Source organism: Xyrauchen texanus, chromosome 36 (assembly GCF_025860055.1).
Source record: "Xyrauchen texanus isolate HMW12.3.18 chromosome 36, RBS_HiC_50CHRs, whole genome shotgun sequence".
NCBI lineage: Eukaryota > Metazoa > Chordata > Actinopteri > Cypriniformes > Catostomidae > Xyrauchen > Xyrauchen texanus.
The window spans coordinates 679,881-700,847 of record NC_068311.1 but is presented as its reverse complement, the minus strand read 5'-3'; the positions used below and the strand labels follow the sequence as shown (position 1 = coordinate 700,847).

The following is a 20,967-nucleotide window of genomic DNA, read 5'->3' as shown; positions in this document are numbered from 1 at the left end:
ATATATTGAAATGTCTATATTGTGGATATACATTAGATCCAACCGATTCACCCCCTCTTAACGATCCAATAGCAAATTGGTTTCAATCAAAATTAGTTTTAAAGATTCTGTATTCACAAATGACTGGAAAGATCATCAAATTATTAGCTGCTGTTCCACTCTCAGGCAGATGAGGGCGTACTAGTGCATGCCAGGGCAGGTGCATTCCCACTCTCAGTTTCGGGCTTTCACGTAGAATACGCTTTGGGCCAAACAAGGCCAGCCAGGGATTGAGGTGGGGTCAATGTCAAAGGCGGAGTTTTGCCTAACGTCCCAGGTTGTGTCTCCAGTGCACAACGACAGTGCTGGACTGGTAATCTGGCATATCGGGCATTTTCCCGCTGGGCCGACGCACTTTGTGGGCCGATCAAGTGCAGACTGGCCATCGGGCGAAGCGAGTGAGCCAGTGGGTTGGCCGCGAAACAGGCTGAATGGGCCTCGATAAGCTAAAATGAGCCACCCATGTTATGCAGAACAGACCACAAAATGGCGCCGTGATATGCAGAAAAGGACAGCAAGACCCCCCCCCCAAAAAAATAAAAATGGGCCAGTTGCTATGTAAAACCCCGGGTCGATTTCTCTTCCCAGTCCAGCCCTGCACCACGGTCAATTTCAGTCATAACCCAATCATAACAAAATGTGTAGTTACTGCGTTTTGGCTTTGTAGGGGAGTCGAAACATATTTGGTCCTATTTTAAAATTCACAGTGTGTTGGATCTGTGATAACTCCCATGTCCTCTCCTGTCTCACTTGCCTACAGAGTTTCCACATGGTGTACTTTGAAGATCTTGAGGCCAATGAGCTCCATTGTCAAAGCCCAAGTGTCTCATCGGCCTCTAGCTTGGATTTTGCCCCCCAACACTTGCCCCTCTAGAGGTTGCCCCCATAGCCATCTCCAATTCACCGGATAGCAGCTCTGACATTTTTTGCCGGAGCCACTCATGGCTGTCTTGCATTGAAGAAGAAGACGAGGACGTTGACCAACAGCTCAGTGTCAGCAGCTGCGCCGACACCAAGAGCACTCACTCAGAGTTGAGCGGCGCTCATTCGGCATGTGGGATATCTACTCCTGCCAACAAACCTAGAGGTGAGTGACAACAGGGACATGCAAATGGACAAAGAGAGGCTGACTAATATGCACTATTTGAATGGCTTACTATAAGATTTCCTTCCTCAGTGAGTAAGAAGAAAGCCATCTCTACTTTCTTCCACGAAGCCTGGCAGTCTGTCAAACGCACCTTCCTCTGTGCTCGCGGAATCGCTGTGGAACCTCTAGATGCGGACACACAACATCCCGCTCCGAATCTAGAGAGTAAGACATACATTAAAGTTTTTCAGGGAGCATTTAACACCAAGAAATGGGTACTTAGAGAGAGTTAAAGATGACACAACAGGATAGATTAAGCTCTGTAAAGGTGCGTTTACGCTGACAGAGATTTTGCAGCTACAAAGTAAATGCTCTGCACTTATATAGCAGTTACCAAAGTGCTTTACGCTGTGTCCCAATCACCCATTCACAAACACATTCACACACCAATGACAGCAGAGCTGCCATGCAAGGCGCTAGCCTGCCATTGGGAGCAACTTGGGGTTCAGTGTCTTGCCCAAGGACACTTCGGCATGTGGAGTCATGTGGGCCGGGAATTGAACCACCAACCCTGCCAACCTGCTCTACCAGCAGCCATATCACCCCTGCAGCTCTTGACTGGTTGCCCACTAAAGCTAAGCAGGGTTGAGCCTGGCCAGTACCTGGATGGGAGACCTCCTGGGGAAAACCAAGGTTGCTGCTGGAAGTGGTATTAGGGAGGCCAGCAGGGGGTGCTCACCCTACGGTCTGTGTGTGTCCTAATGACCCAGTATAGTGACAGGGCCACTATACTGTAAAAAGGCACCGTTCTTCGGATGAGATGTTAAACCGAGGTCCTGACTCTCTGTGGTCATTAAAAATCCTTCTTGTAAAGAGTAGGGGTGTAACCCTGGTGTCCTGGCCAAATTCCCCCCATTGGCCCCCATCTATCATGGCCTCGTATTAATCTCCATCCCCTGAATTGGCTACATCACTCTAGAGGTGTGTGTGTGTGTGTGTGTGTGTGTGTGTGTGTGTGTGTGTGTGTGTGTGTGTGTGTGTTGGCAGCACTATGTAAAGCGTTTGAGTCCCTAGGAATATTTACATATATTGTCTAGCTTTATCAGTAAGTGTGAACACACCTTTCAAGAAAGCTATCAGGCTATGAACAGCAAAGTTTGTTGGCATGTGATGGATGGAAAAAGTCATTTTTGCCATTTCTTTGTGTGTGAAGGTTTAACAGTGACCTTCCTGAGAATTCAGAGGAAGATGAACATTCAGAGGTGAGCTTATTGATGTCCACTGTTATAATCAAAATCACTATTATATCACCCCATAAGGCTATCAACTTACAGAACTACAAATGTAATACTAATCACAGAGTTCCCATCAGTTGCAACGGTACTGGAAATCCAGTGCTCATGGGCTTCAGTTTTAGCCAGATTAATGACACTGGATTAACTGTGTCTCAGTGTTGAACTAATTGATTGTTTCTGTCTATTCAGATGACTCATGAATGCTCCCAGACAAGGCTTATTTTTGTTAAGCCTGTGGAGCAGCATTTCCGCTTTGTGTACATTGACATCACTGATGCTACCGAGACGATGTCCATATCCACAAGCCCTTTCTCAAGAGAGAATTGCTGTAGTGATGTGGACTACAGTGGCTTGTCAGTCACGGACACTGACAGCACACAGACCGACTACTGCAGCTCTCCATAGATCGTCAATCAGGATCGGTTGTGACTGCTACTGGGCCCGAGCGACAGATGGCATTGCTCCCAAGAGGCACTGAGAAACAGCCACCACCGATCCAAAAGGGCACAGAGCGACAGCCTCTATCTCTCTGAAGGGGCATGAAGCTGACAGCCGGCATCACTCTGAAGGGGCATGGAGCAACAGCCCTTTATCTCTCCGAAGGGGCATGAAGCGACAGTCGGCATCACTTTGAAGGGGCACTGAGAAAGAGCTACCACCGATCCCAAGGGGCATGGAGCAACAGTCCTTTATCTCTCTGAAGGGGCACTGAGCAACAGCCTCTACCTCTCTGAATGGGCACTGAGCAACAACCTCTATCTCTCTGAATGGGCACTGAGCAACAGCCTCTATCTCTCTGAATGGGCACTGAGCAACAGCCTGTACCTCTCTGAATGGGCACTGAGCAACAGCCTCTACCTCTCTGAATGGGCACGAAGCGACAGCCTCTACCTCTCTGAATGGGCACTGAGCGACAGCCTCCATCTCTCTGAATGGCCACTGAGCAACAGCCTCTACCTCTCTGAATGGGCACTGAGCAACAGCCTCCACCTCTCTGAATGGGCACTGAGCAACAGCCTCCACCTCTCTGAATGGGCACTGAGCAACAGCCTCCACCTCTCTGAATGGGCACTGAGCAACAGCCTCTACCTCTCTGAATGGGCACTGAGCAACAGCCTCCATCTCTCTGAATGGGCACTGAGCAACAGCCTCCACCTCTCTGAATGGGCACTGAGCAACAGCCTCCACCTCTCTGAATGGACACTGAGCAACAGCCTCCACCTCTCTGAATGGGCACTGAGCAACAGCCTCCATCTCTCTGAAGGGGCACGAAGCGACAGCCTCTACCTCTCTGAATGGGCACTGAGCAACAGCCTCCATCTCTCTGAATGGGCACTGAGCAACAGCCTCTACCTCTCTGAATGGGCACTGAGCAACAGCCTCCACCTCTCTGAATGGGCACTGAGCAACAGCCTCTACCTCTCTGAATGGGCACTGAGCAACAGCCTCCACCTCTCTGAATGGGCACTGAGCAACAGCCTCCATCTCTCTGAAGGGGCACTGAGCGACAGCCTCCATCTCTCTGAATGGGCACTGAGCAACAGCCTCCATCTCTCTGAATGGGCACTGAGCAACAGCCTCTATCTCTCTGAATGGGCACTGAGCGACAGCCTCCATCTCTCTGAATGGGCACTGAGCAACAGCCTCCATCTCTCTGAATGGGCACTGAGCAACAGCCTCTATCTCTCTGAATGGGCACTGAGCGACAGCCTCCACCTCTCTGAATTGGCACTGAGCAACAGCCTCTACCTCTCTGAATGGGCACTGAGCAATATGGGCCATCGCTCCGAAGAGGTACAGAGCAACAACTACCACAACTGACAAGATTAGCCTCTGTAGCAGGACTTGACACCAGAGGAGCCTCTGTGATTGGATGTTGGGGTAGTTGTGACTAGGAAAGACAGTGGGGTAGCACCCCAAGAGAGGCCAGGACATCTCAAGTGTGTGAGCGCTGGTAATGATGGATCTCCAAAATAAAAGACATGAAATAACACAGAATTACTGAGTTTTTTCTTCACTGCCGCCAACGTGCCACACCTACATAAAAGGACACTATTTAACATGATATATAGAGACGAGTTGACCTGTCCTGTTGTTTGATGTCATTCCATTCTCAGTTAAGATGAGGTCATGATGCACGATAATCACAACACAATTGGAAAGATTTGATGCCACTAACCTGTCAAACATGGTCAAATCCAGTGACCCGCGTAGATCTTCCCCAAAAGGCATTCAGTGCAGCAACAACTTGATTTCCAGCCAATCAGATCAGAACTGGCGATTTCAGACAGTGCTTGCTAATTTTATTTACATTTGCCTACAAGTTGTAAAATAACGTCCCTTACCCCACACGTGTTCTTTTATTAAGTATGTTGGCTAAAATGATGGCACGTCCAGCTGTGAATAAGAGCGCAGTACTCTCATTTACCATGTTCAGAATCATTTCGCAGAATTTCACACATTTTTTGTTATTTGTGCATGCAATGTTTAACCTCGGTGGTCCTAAAGGGGGCTTATATCACAAAACAATTTACTCTAAGTCCCTGTACACACAAGTCATGCATATGTGATGTCATTTGAAAGTATATAATCTAAACGTTTCTTAACAGGTCTGCATTTACGCTACTTAAAATAACAAAATAAGGCTTTAAAACAAAACTGCCGCAAATAAGCACCACCTAGTGGTTATGTGGTAGAATTATTATATTAATAATATATTAAATTAATAATATCAAGTCATATATCAAATAAAAGCTCTGTTTCTCAGGAATGTGACCGTACAGTTTATTTTGTTGCCATAATATCACAGTTTAAAAGATTTTCAAAAGAATAAAAAGTGAAATATATTTCATGTCATCATCCAATACAAAAGTCTCTTTTATGCTCCAATAACTGCTGCTGTTAAGCCCCAAATAGCAAAACTTTTATATCTGCTTTTATCTGAGGCAGTTTGCTAAAAAATTAGCCATTGTTTACATGTCTGTGAGCTCGCTTGTGTGAATAATCCAATGTTATATCTTAAGATGTCAAAATATGCCATCCAGCAGGAAAATCATGCAAAACAAATCATCACAAATATATGTTCCTCATTATTGATGATTAGATCTTATAGATCAAAAGGGGAGGATCTCAGTGTGGCAAGGCGGAGGGCGGGGCCGGGTCGTGACCCTACGCATCCGGTCCCGTATTAGGCTAATCAAGCCTCCGAGTATAAGGTCGACTGCAGGGTGTCGTGCTGGAGAGAGATGATTAGCGGACATGTCCGTCGGTGTGTTTGTGTCTTTTAAGTTTATCATTAAAATATTATTTATATTGAAAAGCCGGTTCTCGCTCCTCCTTTCCATTGAATACGCTATACTGGTGCCGAGGCCCGGAAGGAAGAGGGATACGCCGTAGTAGAGTTCTCGCCACTACCGTCCACCCCAACGAGCAGCCGCTGCCATCTGCCGGGGAGACCCCTTCTGTTCCTCGAGAATGCGGCGAGGTGTTCCGTCCGCCAGGGGCTGGAGAACTACCTCTGATCCACCCGAGGCGGCGAGAACCGGCTTGCCGATATAAATAATATTTTAATGAGAAACTTAAGACACAAACACATGACGGACATGTCCGCTAATCCATCTCTCTCTCCAGCACGCACACCCTGCAGTCGACCTTTATACCTCGGAGGCTTGATTAGCCTAATACGGGACCAGCTGTGTAGGATCACGACCCGCCCTCCACCCTGCCACACTCATGTTTCTAATGACACCTAGATTGAGCTTGTAGTCCACTCAGAGGCCGAGATATTCAATGAAATAATGAGGGTGTTGCTTGAACTGAACATTAGACTGAATGTCTATGGATCTGAGCACATCTGTGCTTATATTAGCGTACATCATACGATGGTAAACATATTTAATTTGATTTATTAATAACTGGAGTATAACACAATGTGTGTAAATGGTGAGCTTTTAGGGTGTGTTTGGTTCACTTGAAGTTCGGTCCGACCAAAAATGAAAATTATACATTTAGTCCGGGTTCATGTAGCGTTCACACTGACATTAACACAGAACCTAACGATACAAAACCAAAGGCATCAGGGAAAAGTCACGACCTGATTGGACAGCTTATATGACGTATATTTTTTGAGGGAATTAACCGAACATCCAAAACAATGATGGGTGAAATGTGCTCGTTGGATGTATGCTGGTATTTTTACCAGCTGAGAACAAACGAAGAGTTAATAAAATGTGTAAATGAGTCAAAACAGCGGCAGGAAATCCTCCGTTGCTCACACAAATGAAGATATGCTGCGACGACGTCTGATGGGCGGTTCCAACGCCTGTCCCGAACTGTAACGGGCAACATCGCACCTATGATGAGAAGAACCAGGTATGCTTGAGGTCAGTATTAAGCAAATTAATTCCTGTTTTTGGTCCATTTAGACGTCTTCGCTCCATGTTGCGCTCATATATCAATCGAACACTTTTCAGATGTTCATCTGTTTGGTGCGCCAAGGTTCGGGTGGCAGCGTTCACAATTGTTCAAATGACCGCGACTAACAGAGCAATCGCACCAGAGTTCGCTTTAATCCAACCAAACCTGCCAAATGTGAACACCCCTTAAATTAGAGTGTGAAACATTGCTGGTGGAAGCACAAAAATGCACCAGAGTTGGAGTAAGGCGTTTAAAACATGACAGGAAAAATATGACCAAGTTTCATCATTGAAATTCGTTTATTGGAAAAAACCAAAAAAAAATCTGGCATTTGAGAATTTGAGTGTGTGCGTTTTCACTTTGATGCAACCATGATGCTGGACACACCTGTGGACCCAAAAGAACACCGTCAGAAACACTTTAAACACTCATGAACACCAACTAGAGTTGCAACACCGTTCTGTTTGTTTTCATTGCAGCAAAAATTATTTGTGAGTTAAACGTCTTTGCTTGTCCTGTAAATAATGTCACAATGCATGAAACCTTAATCGCTCTAAAAATGCAAACATAATCCTTTCCTTTTAATTAATAAATGATGTTTCTGAGATTTCTACAGCATCAGAGAGCAGTATGCAGCAACTCACTCTCAAAGTCGATTTTCTCCACAATGTTCTTGGGTTTGACGCTCTCCTCCTGACTATGAATGAATATCTGTCCATCTTCATTCTCCGTCCATCCGTATTTATTCATCCAAACCTTCACCTGTGTGTCTGAGAGGACGAACACACGATCAGAACATGCTTCACACACACGCGAGACACACGCGAAACTATCAGCAGATGGTAATCTCACCCAGAGGGTCTCCCAACATCTCAGCCAACAGCCCGTACTCGATGTTCTGATACGTGATGCCCACCACATGACAGATGACTAGAGAAACACAGATCACGCCATGACATTGAAAAATATACATACGGTCTCCAGTTATTCAGTTATTAAAGAGCACATATGATGAAAAAAGTAAAACCTTGAGCTCATTAACATATGACCGCCCACATTTACTCATTAACATCTAATCAATATTCATCAGTCTGCTTAATAAACGTCAGAGGGTGCAAAAATAGTTATGAAAAGCTAAATTATGATGCATGTATACATTTTCTAATCGGTCGTTTACGCATGACAGCAGTGTGTGAATGCTGTAGACACACACATCTCTCATCTCGGGTGAGTTGCTGGTAAATATTACAGACGTCCGCAGTAATAAACTTTAGACATATGTCTGGAGAACTAATCCCATCTGAACAGGGCTTTAGCCACACTTCTCGTCTGACTGTTGTTGAAATCATTGAAGCTGTGCTTACCATGGCAACAGTAGTAAAATAAAACCTTTTTTGCCTGATTAATTACAATCACGTGCAATTTTACCTACATTTGAAGGTATGAAATACTTGCCACGCCTGAAGCGGCATGCTTTTGCCTGGAGCGGAGCGGCAGGATTTTGCCTGGAGCGAGGAGCGGAAGGATTTTGCCTGGAGCGAGGAGCGGAAGGATTTTGCCTGGAGCGAGGAGCGGAAGGATTTTGCCTGGAGCGAGGAGCGGAAGGATTTTGCCTGAGCGAGGAGCGGAAGGATTTTGCCTGGAGCGAGGAGCGGAAGGATTTTGCCTGGAGCGAGGAGCGGAAGGATTTTGCCTGGAGCGAGGAGCAGAAGGATTTTGCCTGGAGCGAGGAGCGAGCAGAAGGATTTTGCCTGGAGCGAGGAGCAGAAGGATTTTGCCTGGAGCGAGGAGCAGAAGGATTTTGCCTGGAGCGAGGAGCATAGCTTTTTTAAAGATTTCTTTTTTTTTTAAATCGGGCCGTCATTGTTTGGCATGAAGGAAAGATGGAAGTTCTGATATAACCAGAAAGAATGTGATAAAAAATACTTATTTAAAATCTAGCAGCACTTGGTAATGTTCGACCTCCAGCACACAGGTTACTTTCACTGTTTTCATGCACCTACTATCGAGTTAAGCTTGCGGTAAAGCTTGACTTAACTACATGTTATGTCAACTGGCATATAGTGAAAATTAATGACGGGATGGCGAAGGACAACACAAGTGGGGAGGTGATCCCACGATCAAACGTTTGTTGTGATCATCCGTTCATGTGGAGAGAAAATCTAAAGGTCAGTAATATACATCTCCACTATTAAATATTCGGAATAATCATTGTAATCTAATGCATCTCAATCTTAACTGTAGGTTATCATGTCCTGCATTATAGAACTGAACTTTTAACAACACAAACTAATCAACATGTTAATATTGTGTAGTTTAACTTTAATCGCCATCTAAATTTATTTTAGTGCCGTAGGTTAATTTAAGAGTTATATATTTGCAGATGAAGATCAACAAATGCAAAAAGAGGAACATTTAAAAACACTAGTATTTCTAAACGTGAACTCTGCATTAAACAGTTTTGACAGTCTTATCTAGTTTTAATTTAAAAAATGTGTCGAACATTTTAAGAATGTATTTTTATTTCATTCACAGAAATATAGGGCGAGGTTAATTAAAAGTTGTATTAATACAAAATAATAGGCCAAATAATGTTTTTGTAATTTATATAATAAAATATATATATATAAAAAAAAAAAAAGTCATTTGGAAATGTTATATTATTAAAGCTTTTTGTTTGTTTTTGCATCTAGCAATTTATTTAATTGATGAAACCCAGAGAATGCTGCTGATACGTTTCAAAAGTAACCTATAAAAATTATTTAATTCAGTCTTCTTGTTCTAATAAAGCACATTGTAGCTTTTCTTCTAGTATTGTGTATTTATTTTTTATATTATTATATTTTTCTTCTGCATGGAAGGTTGTGATATTAAAAGCATACTGAAATAACTTTAAAGTGGAGAGGTAGTTAGGAGCTAATTTAGCCATGGAGCAAACACTGAGCGGGGTTTCCCTAATCCAGGAGCGGGAAATGGACGAACCGGAGTGGTTATATAATTCTTGCCGCTCCACTCACATACTCTGCCGAGGGTGAATCGTGGTGCTCATAAACACAGATATATAAAGATCGGATCTGTGCATTAAGCCGTGTAATGTCAACGCAGCCAATGATGCCTCAAATGACACAGAATGAAACTCATTCTGTGAAATCTCATGACTAAAATCATGTCTGCATGCTATGCAAACCTTTAGTCATTGTTGTGTTTGCATGTGTAATTAGTTCTTATGTACAATTATTATCTTTTATTTGTTTGGAGATGTTTTTGGACACTATGATCAATTATATTTGTAATGTTGGAACTTTTGATCGCTTTGTCGTATCAATACAATATTATTCTCAGATACAGTCGACATGATTGAGAACAAAACAAAAGCAGTTTTTCGGAGCCGCCTTATTTACACCCAGAGATATTTAATGTCAAATCAGAAAAAAAAAGAAAAGAAAAAAGTATATTTTTGACGCAGCCAAATTATAATGTTTACTCACATTTCCGCACAGAGTCTTCAAATCCAGTGATTCCATCAATTAACTCTCTATTCTCCTCTAGACTGGTCTGAAAACACACACACACACACACACACACACACACACACACACACCAAAACTTCAACAGCCGCACGTGTATGATACAACTCAAAACTTTCAATGTTCACACTAGTTAAACATGTTTAGCTTTAAATCTACTCACATTAACAGTTTTGTGTATATTAAATATAATTACCACACCACAGCGTCTATGAGATGACCTCACTTAAACAGTACGTGTGTGTGTGTGTGTGTGTGTGTGTGTGTGTGTGTACCCAGAAGCTCTGGAAGTGACACGTCTCCAGCAGGTTCCCGAGATACAGGATCTGTCTTATCGGCCGCTCCTCTTGCTGCGACACCGTAGTCAAGGAAACGGCGGCAAATGAATGCAATCACATTACCAAGGGTGCGTTTCAATTAGGGCTGCAACAACTAATCGATAAAATCGATAATAATCGATTACGAAAATCGTTGTCAACGAATGTCATTATCGATTAGTTGGTCTGCTTACGTCACAGGGAGCGTTTACTGATGACGTCACTTTCATGACAACAGTCACACGCGAAATGGCAGAGAGTACAAATCAATCGGCGGCAGAAAAAAGTGTGCGCCTCAAGTCATCTAAGGCATGGGAGCATTTTACATTAAATGCAGCAAAGAAGATCGTTACCTGCAAGTTATGCAAAGCTGAGCTTGTGTGGCATGGAAGTACCACAGTGATGCACGAACACATGAAGAGGAAACACGTTGGTGTCACGGATGAAGGTGAAACAGCACGGTAAGCAAAAACTGTATCCTCATTATATGAAGATGTGAAAATGGTATACCCGTAAAACTTCAAATAATAGCCCGGGCTTTTATTTTCCCAAATCGTCGAACTGCACCGGCTTGTATTTGAGACAGGCCTTTATAATTTAGTTGAGATTTTGTTCATTGAGATGTTGTTCCTAGAGTCTCTAATCTCTAAAAATCTCCAAATGCTCCACGTGAAACTGCGGTCTTCTGACCTTTTACTATCGTGTCAATAGATTTTGATTAATATGCGCGAGGGAGAGAGAGCAAGACAGCTCGTGTTGTTTGAAGACGTGAGAGAGGCAGCGCTGGCCGGGGCTCTCTCTCTCTCTCTCTGCTAGCCTCTCTCTGCTCGTTTTCAGCCCTGTCAAGTGCAGCAGTCATTCTATTCTACATCAATCACCCGATTAAAAAGGCTTTGTCGGGGAAAAAAATGCGTAGCTCTACTACGTTCACAAGCTTGTTTTCAGTCTTTCTATATTTAATTTATCAATATATTCTTATAATTCATAAAAATTAAATGAATTATATATTTGAGATGTTTTTTGGAATAGTGAATAAGAAACATGTTCATATGAACAACACTGAACAGTGACAGTTTTCCTCTTCTTCTACATTCTACCTCTGTATAAAACAGTAACATTTGTTTGTTTGTTTATTATTTATAATTTTGATATTTCAACTAAATCTGCTGCTTAATAGTTTATATGAGCACAACTCAATATTTTGTTTTGTTTATTTATATTTTGGATATTTAAGTTTTACTGTTTAAAAACTGGACAAACTTTTGTGTTTTAAGGTTTAAAATGTCCAAATTAAAGATTATATTAGTAAAACTCAATGTGTGGCTTTTGCACTTTTTAAAGTACACTTTTACACATAAATACACTGATTTAGGGTTTTATTTTGTTACAAAAAAAAAATCAAATTGAATTTAAACTTTATCCGATTAATCGATTAATCGAAAAAATAATCGTCCGATTAATCGATTATCAAAATAATCGTTAGTTGCAGCCCTAGTTTCAATCAGCTCCCTAGTTCAGTAGTCAGAGCACTGATCAGGGAGTCGGGCATATTAAAGGGACAGTTCATCCAAAATTTTATTCTCTCATCATTTACTGTCCCAGTAAATCTGGGATGCCATCCCAGATGCATCCTTAGCAACCAAATTGGCCCAGTTGCTAGGGAGGGTGGAGTCACATGGGGTAACCAAATTGGCCCGGTTGCTAGGGAGGGTGGAGTCACATGGGGTAACCAAATTGGCCCGGTTGCTAGGGAGGGTAGAGTCACATGGGGTAACCTCCTCGTGGTGGTGATTAGTGGTTCTCTCAATGGGGCATGTGGTGAGTTGTGTGTGGATCGTGGAGAGTAGCATGAGTCTCCACATGCTGTGAGTCTCCGCGGTGTCATGCACAACGAGTCACGTGATCAGATGCGCAGACTGACGGTCTCAGACGTGGAGGAGACTGAGACTCGTCCTCTGCCACCCGGATTGAGGCGCGTAACCGCGCCACCACGGAAAAAAAAATAAAAGACATTAATTTAATCACTGGAGTCGTATAGATGACGTTTATGCTAACTGTCTGTTTTTTATGGAGCTTAAAAGTCTGGTCACCATCCACTTGCATTTTAAGGAGCTACTGAGCGGAGATATTTATCTTCAAACGTGTTCTGCTGATAATTTCATTTACATGTATGCATTTGGCAGATGCTTTTACCCAAAGGGACTTACAGTGCACTTATTACAGGGACAATCCCCCCGGAGCAACCTGGAGTTAAGTGTCTTACTCAAGGACACAATGGTGGTGGCTGTGGGGATCAAACCAGCAACCTTCTGAGTACCAATGTATTACACAGAGCACTTATTACAGGGACAATCCCCCCGGAGCAACCTGGAGTTAAGTGCCTTACTCAAGGACACAATGGTGGTGACTGTGGGGATCAAACCAGCAACCTTCTGAGTACCAATGTATTATACAGAGCACTTATTACAGGGTCAATCCCCCCGGAGCAACCTGGAGTTAAGTGCCTTACTCAAGGACACAATGGTGGTGACTGTGGGGATCAAACCAGCAACCTTCTGAGTACCAATGTATTATACAGAGCACTTATTACAGGGTCAATCCCCCTGGAGCAACCTGGAGTTAAGTGCCTTACTCAAGGACACAATGGTGGTGACTGTGGGGATCAAACCAGCAACCTTCTGAGTACCAATGTATTATACAGAGCACTTATTACAGGGACAATCCCCCCGGAGCAACCTGGAGTTAAGTGCCTTACTCAAGGACACAATGGTGGTGACTGTGGGGATCAAACCAGCAACCTTCTGAGTACCAATGTATTACACAGACCACTTATTACAGGGTCAATCCCCCGGAGCAACCTGGAGTTAAGTGTCTTACTCAAGGACACAATGGTGGTGGCTGTGAAGATCGAACCAGCAACCTTCTGATTACCAGTTATGTGCCTTAGCCCACTACGACACCACCACTCCTAAGGATAAGGATAATAGAAAGTCATATCTGGGATGGCATGAGGGTGAATAAATGCTGATTTTCATTTTTGGGTGAACTGTCCCTTTAAGAGGCTCAATCGTAAAATCGTTCCAGTGGCCTGAAACGTGAGCTCCCTAAAAATTCCCAGAATGCAATGGGACTATCATGCTCACTAAGTTTCTTACCGGAAACGTTGTCACGTCTTCTGAAGTCTTTCAAGTCATTAGAAAACGAGCACAAATGTAAATATATGATGCTAAAGCCTCGTTTTCTCTCTAAAAGTGACTTTCATCCATATTACTAATAAATATTAGAATTGTTAAAAACGTAAAATACACTCCTTTATATAATTTCTTCATTTAACGAAATTTATGTTTCATTGTAACACTGTACGTTTGAATATCTTCAACGAAAGCGCACAATAGAGCGCAACAGTGCCCGTCCGGAAGTATTTTCCTCATTTATTTATTTCATAAACTTTTAATTAACAGTTCTAAACCACGAACGCATCCGAGGTGTATCACATCATCACAAACTTTGTTTAGAGGCAAAACAACTATTTAAAATGAGACAAAACGATAAAGATACACGACTGCGCACTTACCGTCTTTAATGAGTGAACGGACTACAATCCCATGATGCATTGTGAATTATGTCATTGATGCGAGTAACAGTATTGATTTTAGGTTAATAAGTGTAGAAACAATATATGTTACGTTCATTGCAAAATATTCCGATATATACAACTATACAAGTAGCTTAAGTGAGATCATTCTCAGTGCGTCATGGAAGTGGGCGGCGGCTCTGAGGCACGTTTCATGGGCCGCTGTTCTCTGATTGGTGGATCTTTCTCTGCTGCATCATGGGTAATGTAGTTGCTCACCATGAATTCTGCTTTCAAACACTATTTTAAACAATGAAGTTGAAATAACAGAAGTATATGAACAACCTCGTAGCTCACGGTATTTCTGTCTTTAACGGTTTATAAGTTATCGTTAATAACCGATGAGATTTTTACTTCCAGAACAAGACTGTTGCGCTCCATTGAGTCATTTATACAGATGATGCTGACCAATAACAGCTGTGCTCGAACGCACGGGCTCGTTATCGCATCAAGGGTAATTGACCCTTCGCTAAGCCCCGCCCTAAAAGACTTTGACCAATCCTGTCTTAGCAACGGTTGCGTGTTTGAGAAGTTAAGCGGGACTTTATTATAATTATCCAAAACGTTAAACGCGTTGTTGCTGGGTCACTTGTAACGGTGACGAGGTACACAGAGAGGACTGAATTCATGATCGTGATATAATGATCACAACACAGGAGCTGATTGAGACGCACCCAAAGTCTGTGATGGTTTAAACAAAACAACAATGACACAAACATCCATAATGCTGCTAATAACCACTGAAAACAACTCAATCATGTTTACAGGAACGCACTCACAGTGGAAGTCTATGGGGCAAGTGTATCGGAAGGTTTAAAAGCAGAAATATAAAGTAATAAAATGTGTGATTAGAGCGGTCAAGTGTTTACATCATCCATTTGAGGCGGGACTACTTTTATAGGCGGATGAACTTTCAGTTTTAAGTGACTGATCTTCACACTCGTTCTAGAAGCTTTAGTCTGAAACTGGAGCTGGAATGCATCAAGACCCTTTAAAGAGTAACATGCAGGTTGGACACCCCTATATAGCATAGTGTATGTTGATGATAAAACAACTAGACTTTCTGAACTGGAGTAATATATATTTAGCCATTAACGATATTTTGAGATAAATTGTGATAAAATAACTTCCGCGTCTATAAAGCACTAACCGGAAGTGATGATGGGCTGAGGGAGTCTGGTCAAGCTCAAGCTCAGGTTACAATGGATGCGAATGAAGAAACAGAGTTCTCCGGTGTGGACGAACATGCCTATGATGGCCCACAGGCCTATAATTATGAGCAAATTAAAAGTTAAAATAATTAAAAGTAAGACTTACTCTGCTAAGTCCTCGTTTTCGTTGCACAGAATGTCTGCTAACGTTAGCACTTGGTCCTCCAGTCCAGCTCGCGCCAAAATCCGGTGTACACTTTGACGGTGGACTTGATTCCATCGAGTGCACCGAGGGAACAGCATCAGTAATCAGCCTCACGTGGTCCTTACTCCGAAATCCCATCCGAGACTCCAACAAATCTCCAGGTCGATAATTCTCCGGAGTGAAATGTGCGCCACAAACGACCGAGTGTGTGGTAACAGACGCATCAGTGAAGTCTGCTCTCTTCACCTGCACAAAACGCACTCAAGACCGAAAAGCCTTGTTTTTTCTAGAAGGAAAATGATGGACACGATGTCCTGACAGGCTGGAATTCGTGCAACCAGCACAAACACAATAATTTACCATTATGGCTTCTCTAAAACTTTCTGTACTGCTCTAACTACATCAACACCCAACAATAGAGAGCTGACCGCGAGCTCTTTAGTTTGCCTCGCCCTACGTCATATGACGCGTTGATAGCGGGAAAGGCGTATTCCAGAGCCTAGCACATTTTCATCAAAATCTCTACATCAAATGAGATTTCATTAGTAATTTCTACATATGTGTTTTTAAAAGACCTCTGCAGACAATATAAAGTATTAATTCAGTTATAAAATCAACCTGCATGTTGCTCTTTAAAGGGTCCATCTACTCTTACGGGCCCCAAAAGGATACGTGGGTTTGGTCAATCATGCACTTGCACAGAGTGAAGTCTGTGTGTGGGAGATTGGTCAACGCCTTCAGCAGAATCTGTGCCGTTACTGTGGTCTGGAAGTATGCTGGGTTAAACTGGTACCTGACAACAGAAACACACAAACGCTATGGGTCAATGCTTGATGCTCAGTTTTTTTTGTCCAGGTCTATTAAAGGTGCTGTAAGTGATTTCAGCTGTTCTACTTCCAGGAGACTGGGCCAATGGATTAGCCACGCCCACCAAAATGACCAAATTATCCTTAAGACCGTCACAAGCAGAAATGTCAAAAACAGCAGCAGTGAAACAGCGCCCTCTACTGGCCACAATTATGAATAACATGGCATAAAAATGGCATTAAGCCTCAATAATTCACTGCAGCTACAATATTATGAGAACGCGCAAAATGATTGACAGATCGAAAGCGTCAGAGACCGCACACACATTTTTATTGGTTGTTTACAGAGTTTAGTGATGTCACAGAGACCGGTGAGAGATCTCACGACACTTATTAAATTAATATCTTTCGGGGAGTAGGAAAATGTTTTGCAAACCTTTCATGATAAAAATGCTTAAAGCACCTTTAACCTCTTCAACTCTGGGGCATTTTTGGGCTGTCACCTGCAATTTTTCGCACTCATACTTAAAAAGACCGCATCTACATATTCTGTGGACTAATTGCAACAAATTGACCCCCCCAATTATAATTAAAAAAAAGACTCAAATTATTAATAAATAATATTAGCTGCTTTTCCACTATAGGTCCAGTGTGAGCCAGGGCTATTAACTGGCCAATAGCCTCGGTCCTCAAGTTGCAAGACCAAAATCGATCTGTGTTCCCACCATTGGGCCAATAACTCTGCAGAGTTGCCCAAAAACCCACCCTTAATACGCCGCTGTTGGCACCACAGCGGCGTATTAAGGGTGGGTTTTTAAAAATCAAGATGGAAGATCAAGCGGAGGTATCATGCTATCTAGAATATTTAATTTATATTGAATGTTAACAGCAAGATGATTTAGCATTGACAACTTACTGACTGTAACTGCCATAGTGTCCCGATAGCGGTTCACCGATCTGAAATGTAGGTGGCACTCTAACATATTTTAGCCCTCACAGATGTGCTCGTTCATAGACATTTAGTCTAATTTTTAGTTCATGCACCAACCCCATTGTTTCACTGAATCTCTCGGTCTCTGAGTGGACTAGAAGCTCAATCTATGAAAGCTGAGATCATCTCATTGATGTACAACATTTTATAACCAATAGTTGATAACATATTTTAATGATGATTTGTTTAGCATGCTTTTCCTGTTCTGGACATCTAAGATATGAAATTGGATTATTTCACACAAGCAAGCTCACAGACAAGTATAAAATGGTTCATTTGTAGAAAACTTTCTAAGGTAAAAGCAGACATAATGTTTTGAAATATTTGGGGCTAACAGCAGCATTGATCTGTGCATAAAATTAACAAAAACTACACAATCGCATTACTGAGAATAAGAGCTTTCATTTGATATATATTTTGTCTATTTAAATACTATTTGAAAGACATTTAAATTCATATAAATATTTCTACCACATGACCAAAATGGGTGGCTCTTGCAAAATGGGGTTTTCAGGCCTTATTTTATGCAACAAATGTGAAGTGGGAAAAAAGTTCAGATTTTAAGCATTCAAACAATACCCCATATGCCTGACTTAAATATTCAGAGACTTGAACGTGTTATGTGTAAACTCTCTTAGTGACATAACACCCCCTCTTGGGTCTGCAGAGCTGAAGAGGTTAAGTAATTACAAACATGCATTAAAATGCAATTACAGCATCATTTTACATAAAGCTGCTTTGAAACGATGCGTGTTGTAAAAAGCGCGATACAAATAAAAATTACTTGTAACAAACAATTTCTTGAATTGAGTGAGTGACTCCAGTCAGGTCTCCTTAGCAAACAAATTGGCCGGGTTGCTAGGGAGGGTAGAGTCACATGGGGTAACCAAATTGGCCCGGTTGCTAGGGAGGGTAGAGTCACATGGGGTAACCAAATTGGCCCGGTTGCTAGGGAGGGTAGAGTCACATGGGGTAACTATATTGGGCCGGTTGCTAGGGAGGGTAGAGTCACATGGGGTAACCAAATTGGCCCGGTTGCTAGGGAGGGTAGAGTCACATGGGGTAACTACATTGGGCCGGTTGCTAGGGAGGGTAGAGTCACATGGGGTAACCAAATTGGCCCGGTTGCTAGGGAGGGTAGAGTCACATGGGGTAACCAAATTGGCCCGGTTGCTAGGGAGGGTAGAGTCACATGGGGTAACTATATTGGGCCGGTTGCTAGGGAGGGTAGAGTCACATGGGGTAACCAAATTGGCCCGGTTGCTAGGGAGGGTAGAGTCACATGGGGTAACTATATTGGGCCGGTTGCTAGGGAGGGTAGAGTCACATGGGGTAACCAAATTGGCCCGGTTGCTAGGGAGGGTAGAGTCACATGGGGTAACTACATTGGGCCGGTTGCTAGGGAGGGTAGAGTCACATGGGGTAACCAAATTGGCCCGGTTGCTAGGGAGGGTAGAGTCACATGGGGTAACCAAATTGTCCCGGTTGCTAGGGAGGGTAGAGTCACATGGGGTAACCTCCTCGTGGTGGTGATTAGTGGTTCTCTCAATGGGGCGTGTGGTGAGTGACTCCAGTCAGGTTTCCTTAGCAACCAAATTGGCCCGGTTGCTAGGGAGGGTAGAGTCACATGGGGTAACCTCCTCGTGGTGGTGATTAGTGGTTCTCTCAATGGGGTGTGTGGTGAGTTGTGTGTGGATCGTGGAGAGTAGCATGAGTCTCCACATGCTGTGAGTCTCCGCGGTGTCATGCACAACGAGTCATGTGATGAGATGCGCGGATTGGCGGTCTCAGATGCGGAGGCAACTGAGACTGGTCCTCCGCCACCCGGATTGAGGAGAGTAACCGCGCCACCATGAGGACCTACTAAGTAGCGGGAATTGGGCATTCCAACATTGGGAGAACATTCAAGACATGAGCATTCAACTCATGCCTAAAATGCCCATTAATGCCCCCTATATAGGGCAGGCAGATCAGTAGGGTTTTAAACACAGCCTGGAATAACTGTATGTTTATGCAATCAGTTTTGCTCTAATAGGAATATTGAGGGTCCAATACAAGTTAAGCTTGCTTTCATGTAAACACATTTTTGTGATCAACATTTATAAACGCAGTTGATTGTAAATTGTCCCATTGAATTGAATGTGATTGTTTATGTAATTAGATCATTAAATATTTTATAAGGCCCATAATGCAGGTTTTTATACTAAACCAAATACAATTTAATTACATTTGTATGAGATACTATTTAAATAATAGTTTGTATAAAGACACACTCACAGTTTGAGAACAGCCAGATTTGCCTCCAGGTCATACGCGTTTTCCCTGGCCTGTGTGTCCACATATCGCTCCAGTGTGGACAGATTCTCCGGGTTATACCTGTGCAGGAATTAACATGCTCATTAATATTCGTTATGCTCATTAATTATTCACTACGCTCATTAATTATTACAAGCGCAGACACGATGCTAAATTTCCGGTTCTATTTAGGCGCCTTTATTGTTTATCAGTCACATTTATTTAGCAAAAGTAATGTAATAACAGACTAGAATCTGTAGTGAATTATTAATATAAACATTATTGTTTGATGGATCATCTTCACCTGTCGATGCCCCGCAGCAGTTTGCCCACGTTTGCTCTCATCTGCTCAAACGTCGTTGCCATAGCTTCAGATCTGTATATTTGTACTTAATTTACGTATTTTTATGTAATTTTTTCAGTCGCTTGCGTTCCCACGAACGCGAGAGTGGAGCGTGTATGAGGCGAAGGAAATGACGTCACCGGATGCGTACATATAATGGACTCCGGAGCGCGAGCGCCTTCTGTCAGCGCCACCGTGCGCATGGGCGGAGTCATTCCATACGGGACTACGTCATCAAGTCTAATTCATCATGCGTTCTCTTTGGGATTTTTCTGTGTTTTTTAAAGGGTTTTTTGACTTTAAAATAGTAAAATAAGGTCTGTGGTAAACATTACTTGACGATACTTGGATTTTTTTGTTCTACAATATAAATTTCACACAGTCATACCTCAAACGGGAATTTTGAATTTGTATTGAATTATATATATAAAAAAATTAAACACTGCATTTTCAAAAATGCTAATAATAATAATAATAATAATAATAAAACGTTTCTATCTGACTGTGTAAACAGAGCTCTTCAGACTGTACTAACAAAATATTATAAATATTAATTATTGTATTTTTTTATCAAAATATAGCTGATACTGACATTTTACCTTTGATGAGTTTTTTTTTTAACTATTAAAACAATACATTTATAATTGTATTTACATGATATATTTTTTTTAAATAATACATTTTAAAAAATTATAAATTTAATCAGTTTGTTTTATTAAAAATCAAAACTAAGCCAAAAAAAGAATTTAAATACATCTTGTGTTAAAAACAGAGAACGATTAGATTAACACTTTCAGTGCCATATCTGACCCGAGCCCTAATACACTTCTGACCCTTCTTTTGTCCCCTTTTCTCCCCAAT

The 20,967-nt window shown here is 42.4% G+C and overlaps 1 protein-coding gene across 2 annotated transcripts; it reads right to left on the bottom strand.

Annotated features, from left to right (window-relative positions):
• Nucleotides 1-7,082: 7,082 nt before the first annotated feature.
• eif3k (eukaryotic translation initiation factor 3, subunit K) lies at nucleotides 7,083-20,241 on the bottom strand. 2 transcript variants are annotated; one of them, XM_052107696.1, is made up of 8 exons: nucleotides 20,068-20,241; nucleotides 19,746-19,844; nucleotides 16,344-16,464; nucleotides 10,640-10,717; nucleotides 10,326-10,392; nucleotides 7,690-7,767; nucleotides 7,482-7,607; nucleotides 7,083-7,224 (listed from the first exon to the last, which is right to left on the bottom strand). In XM_052107696.1, exons 1-8 carry the CDS (start codon nucleotides 20,127-20,129, stop codon nucleotides 7,193-7,195), a joined length of 663 nt encoding a protein of 220 aa, XP_051963656.1. In that variant the 5' UTR covers nucleotides 20,130-20,241; the 3' UTR covers nucleotides 7,083-7,192. The 2 variants fall into 2 exon arrangements, with proteins under 2 accessions (XP_051963656.1, XP_051963657.1); XM_052107697.1 differs by having other exon boundaries at nucleotides 10,640-10,714.
• Between the last annotated feature and the right edge of the window lie 726 nt (nucleotides 20,242-20,967).

What these genes read in the sequence shown, in the direction of transcription:
- eif3k (XM_052107696.1), bottom strand. Translation starts at nt 20,129, where the DNA reads ATGGCAACGACGTTTGAGCAGATGAGAGCAAACGTGGGCAAACTGCTG. An exon ending in GATGTTGGGAGACCCTCTGG is followed by an intron (nt 7,608 to 7,689) that starts GTGAGATTACCA and finishes TCGTCCTCTCAG; the next exon opens with ACACACAGGTGAAGGTTTGG. An exon ending in GGAGAAAATCGACTTTGAGA is followed by an intron (nt 7,225 to 7,481) that starts GTGAGTTGCTGC and finishes TTGGGTCCACAG; the next exon opens with GTGTGTCCAGCATCATGGTT.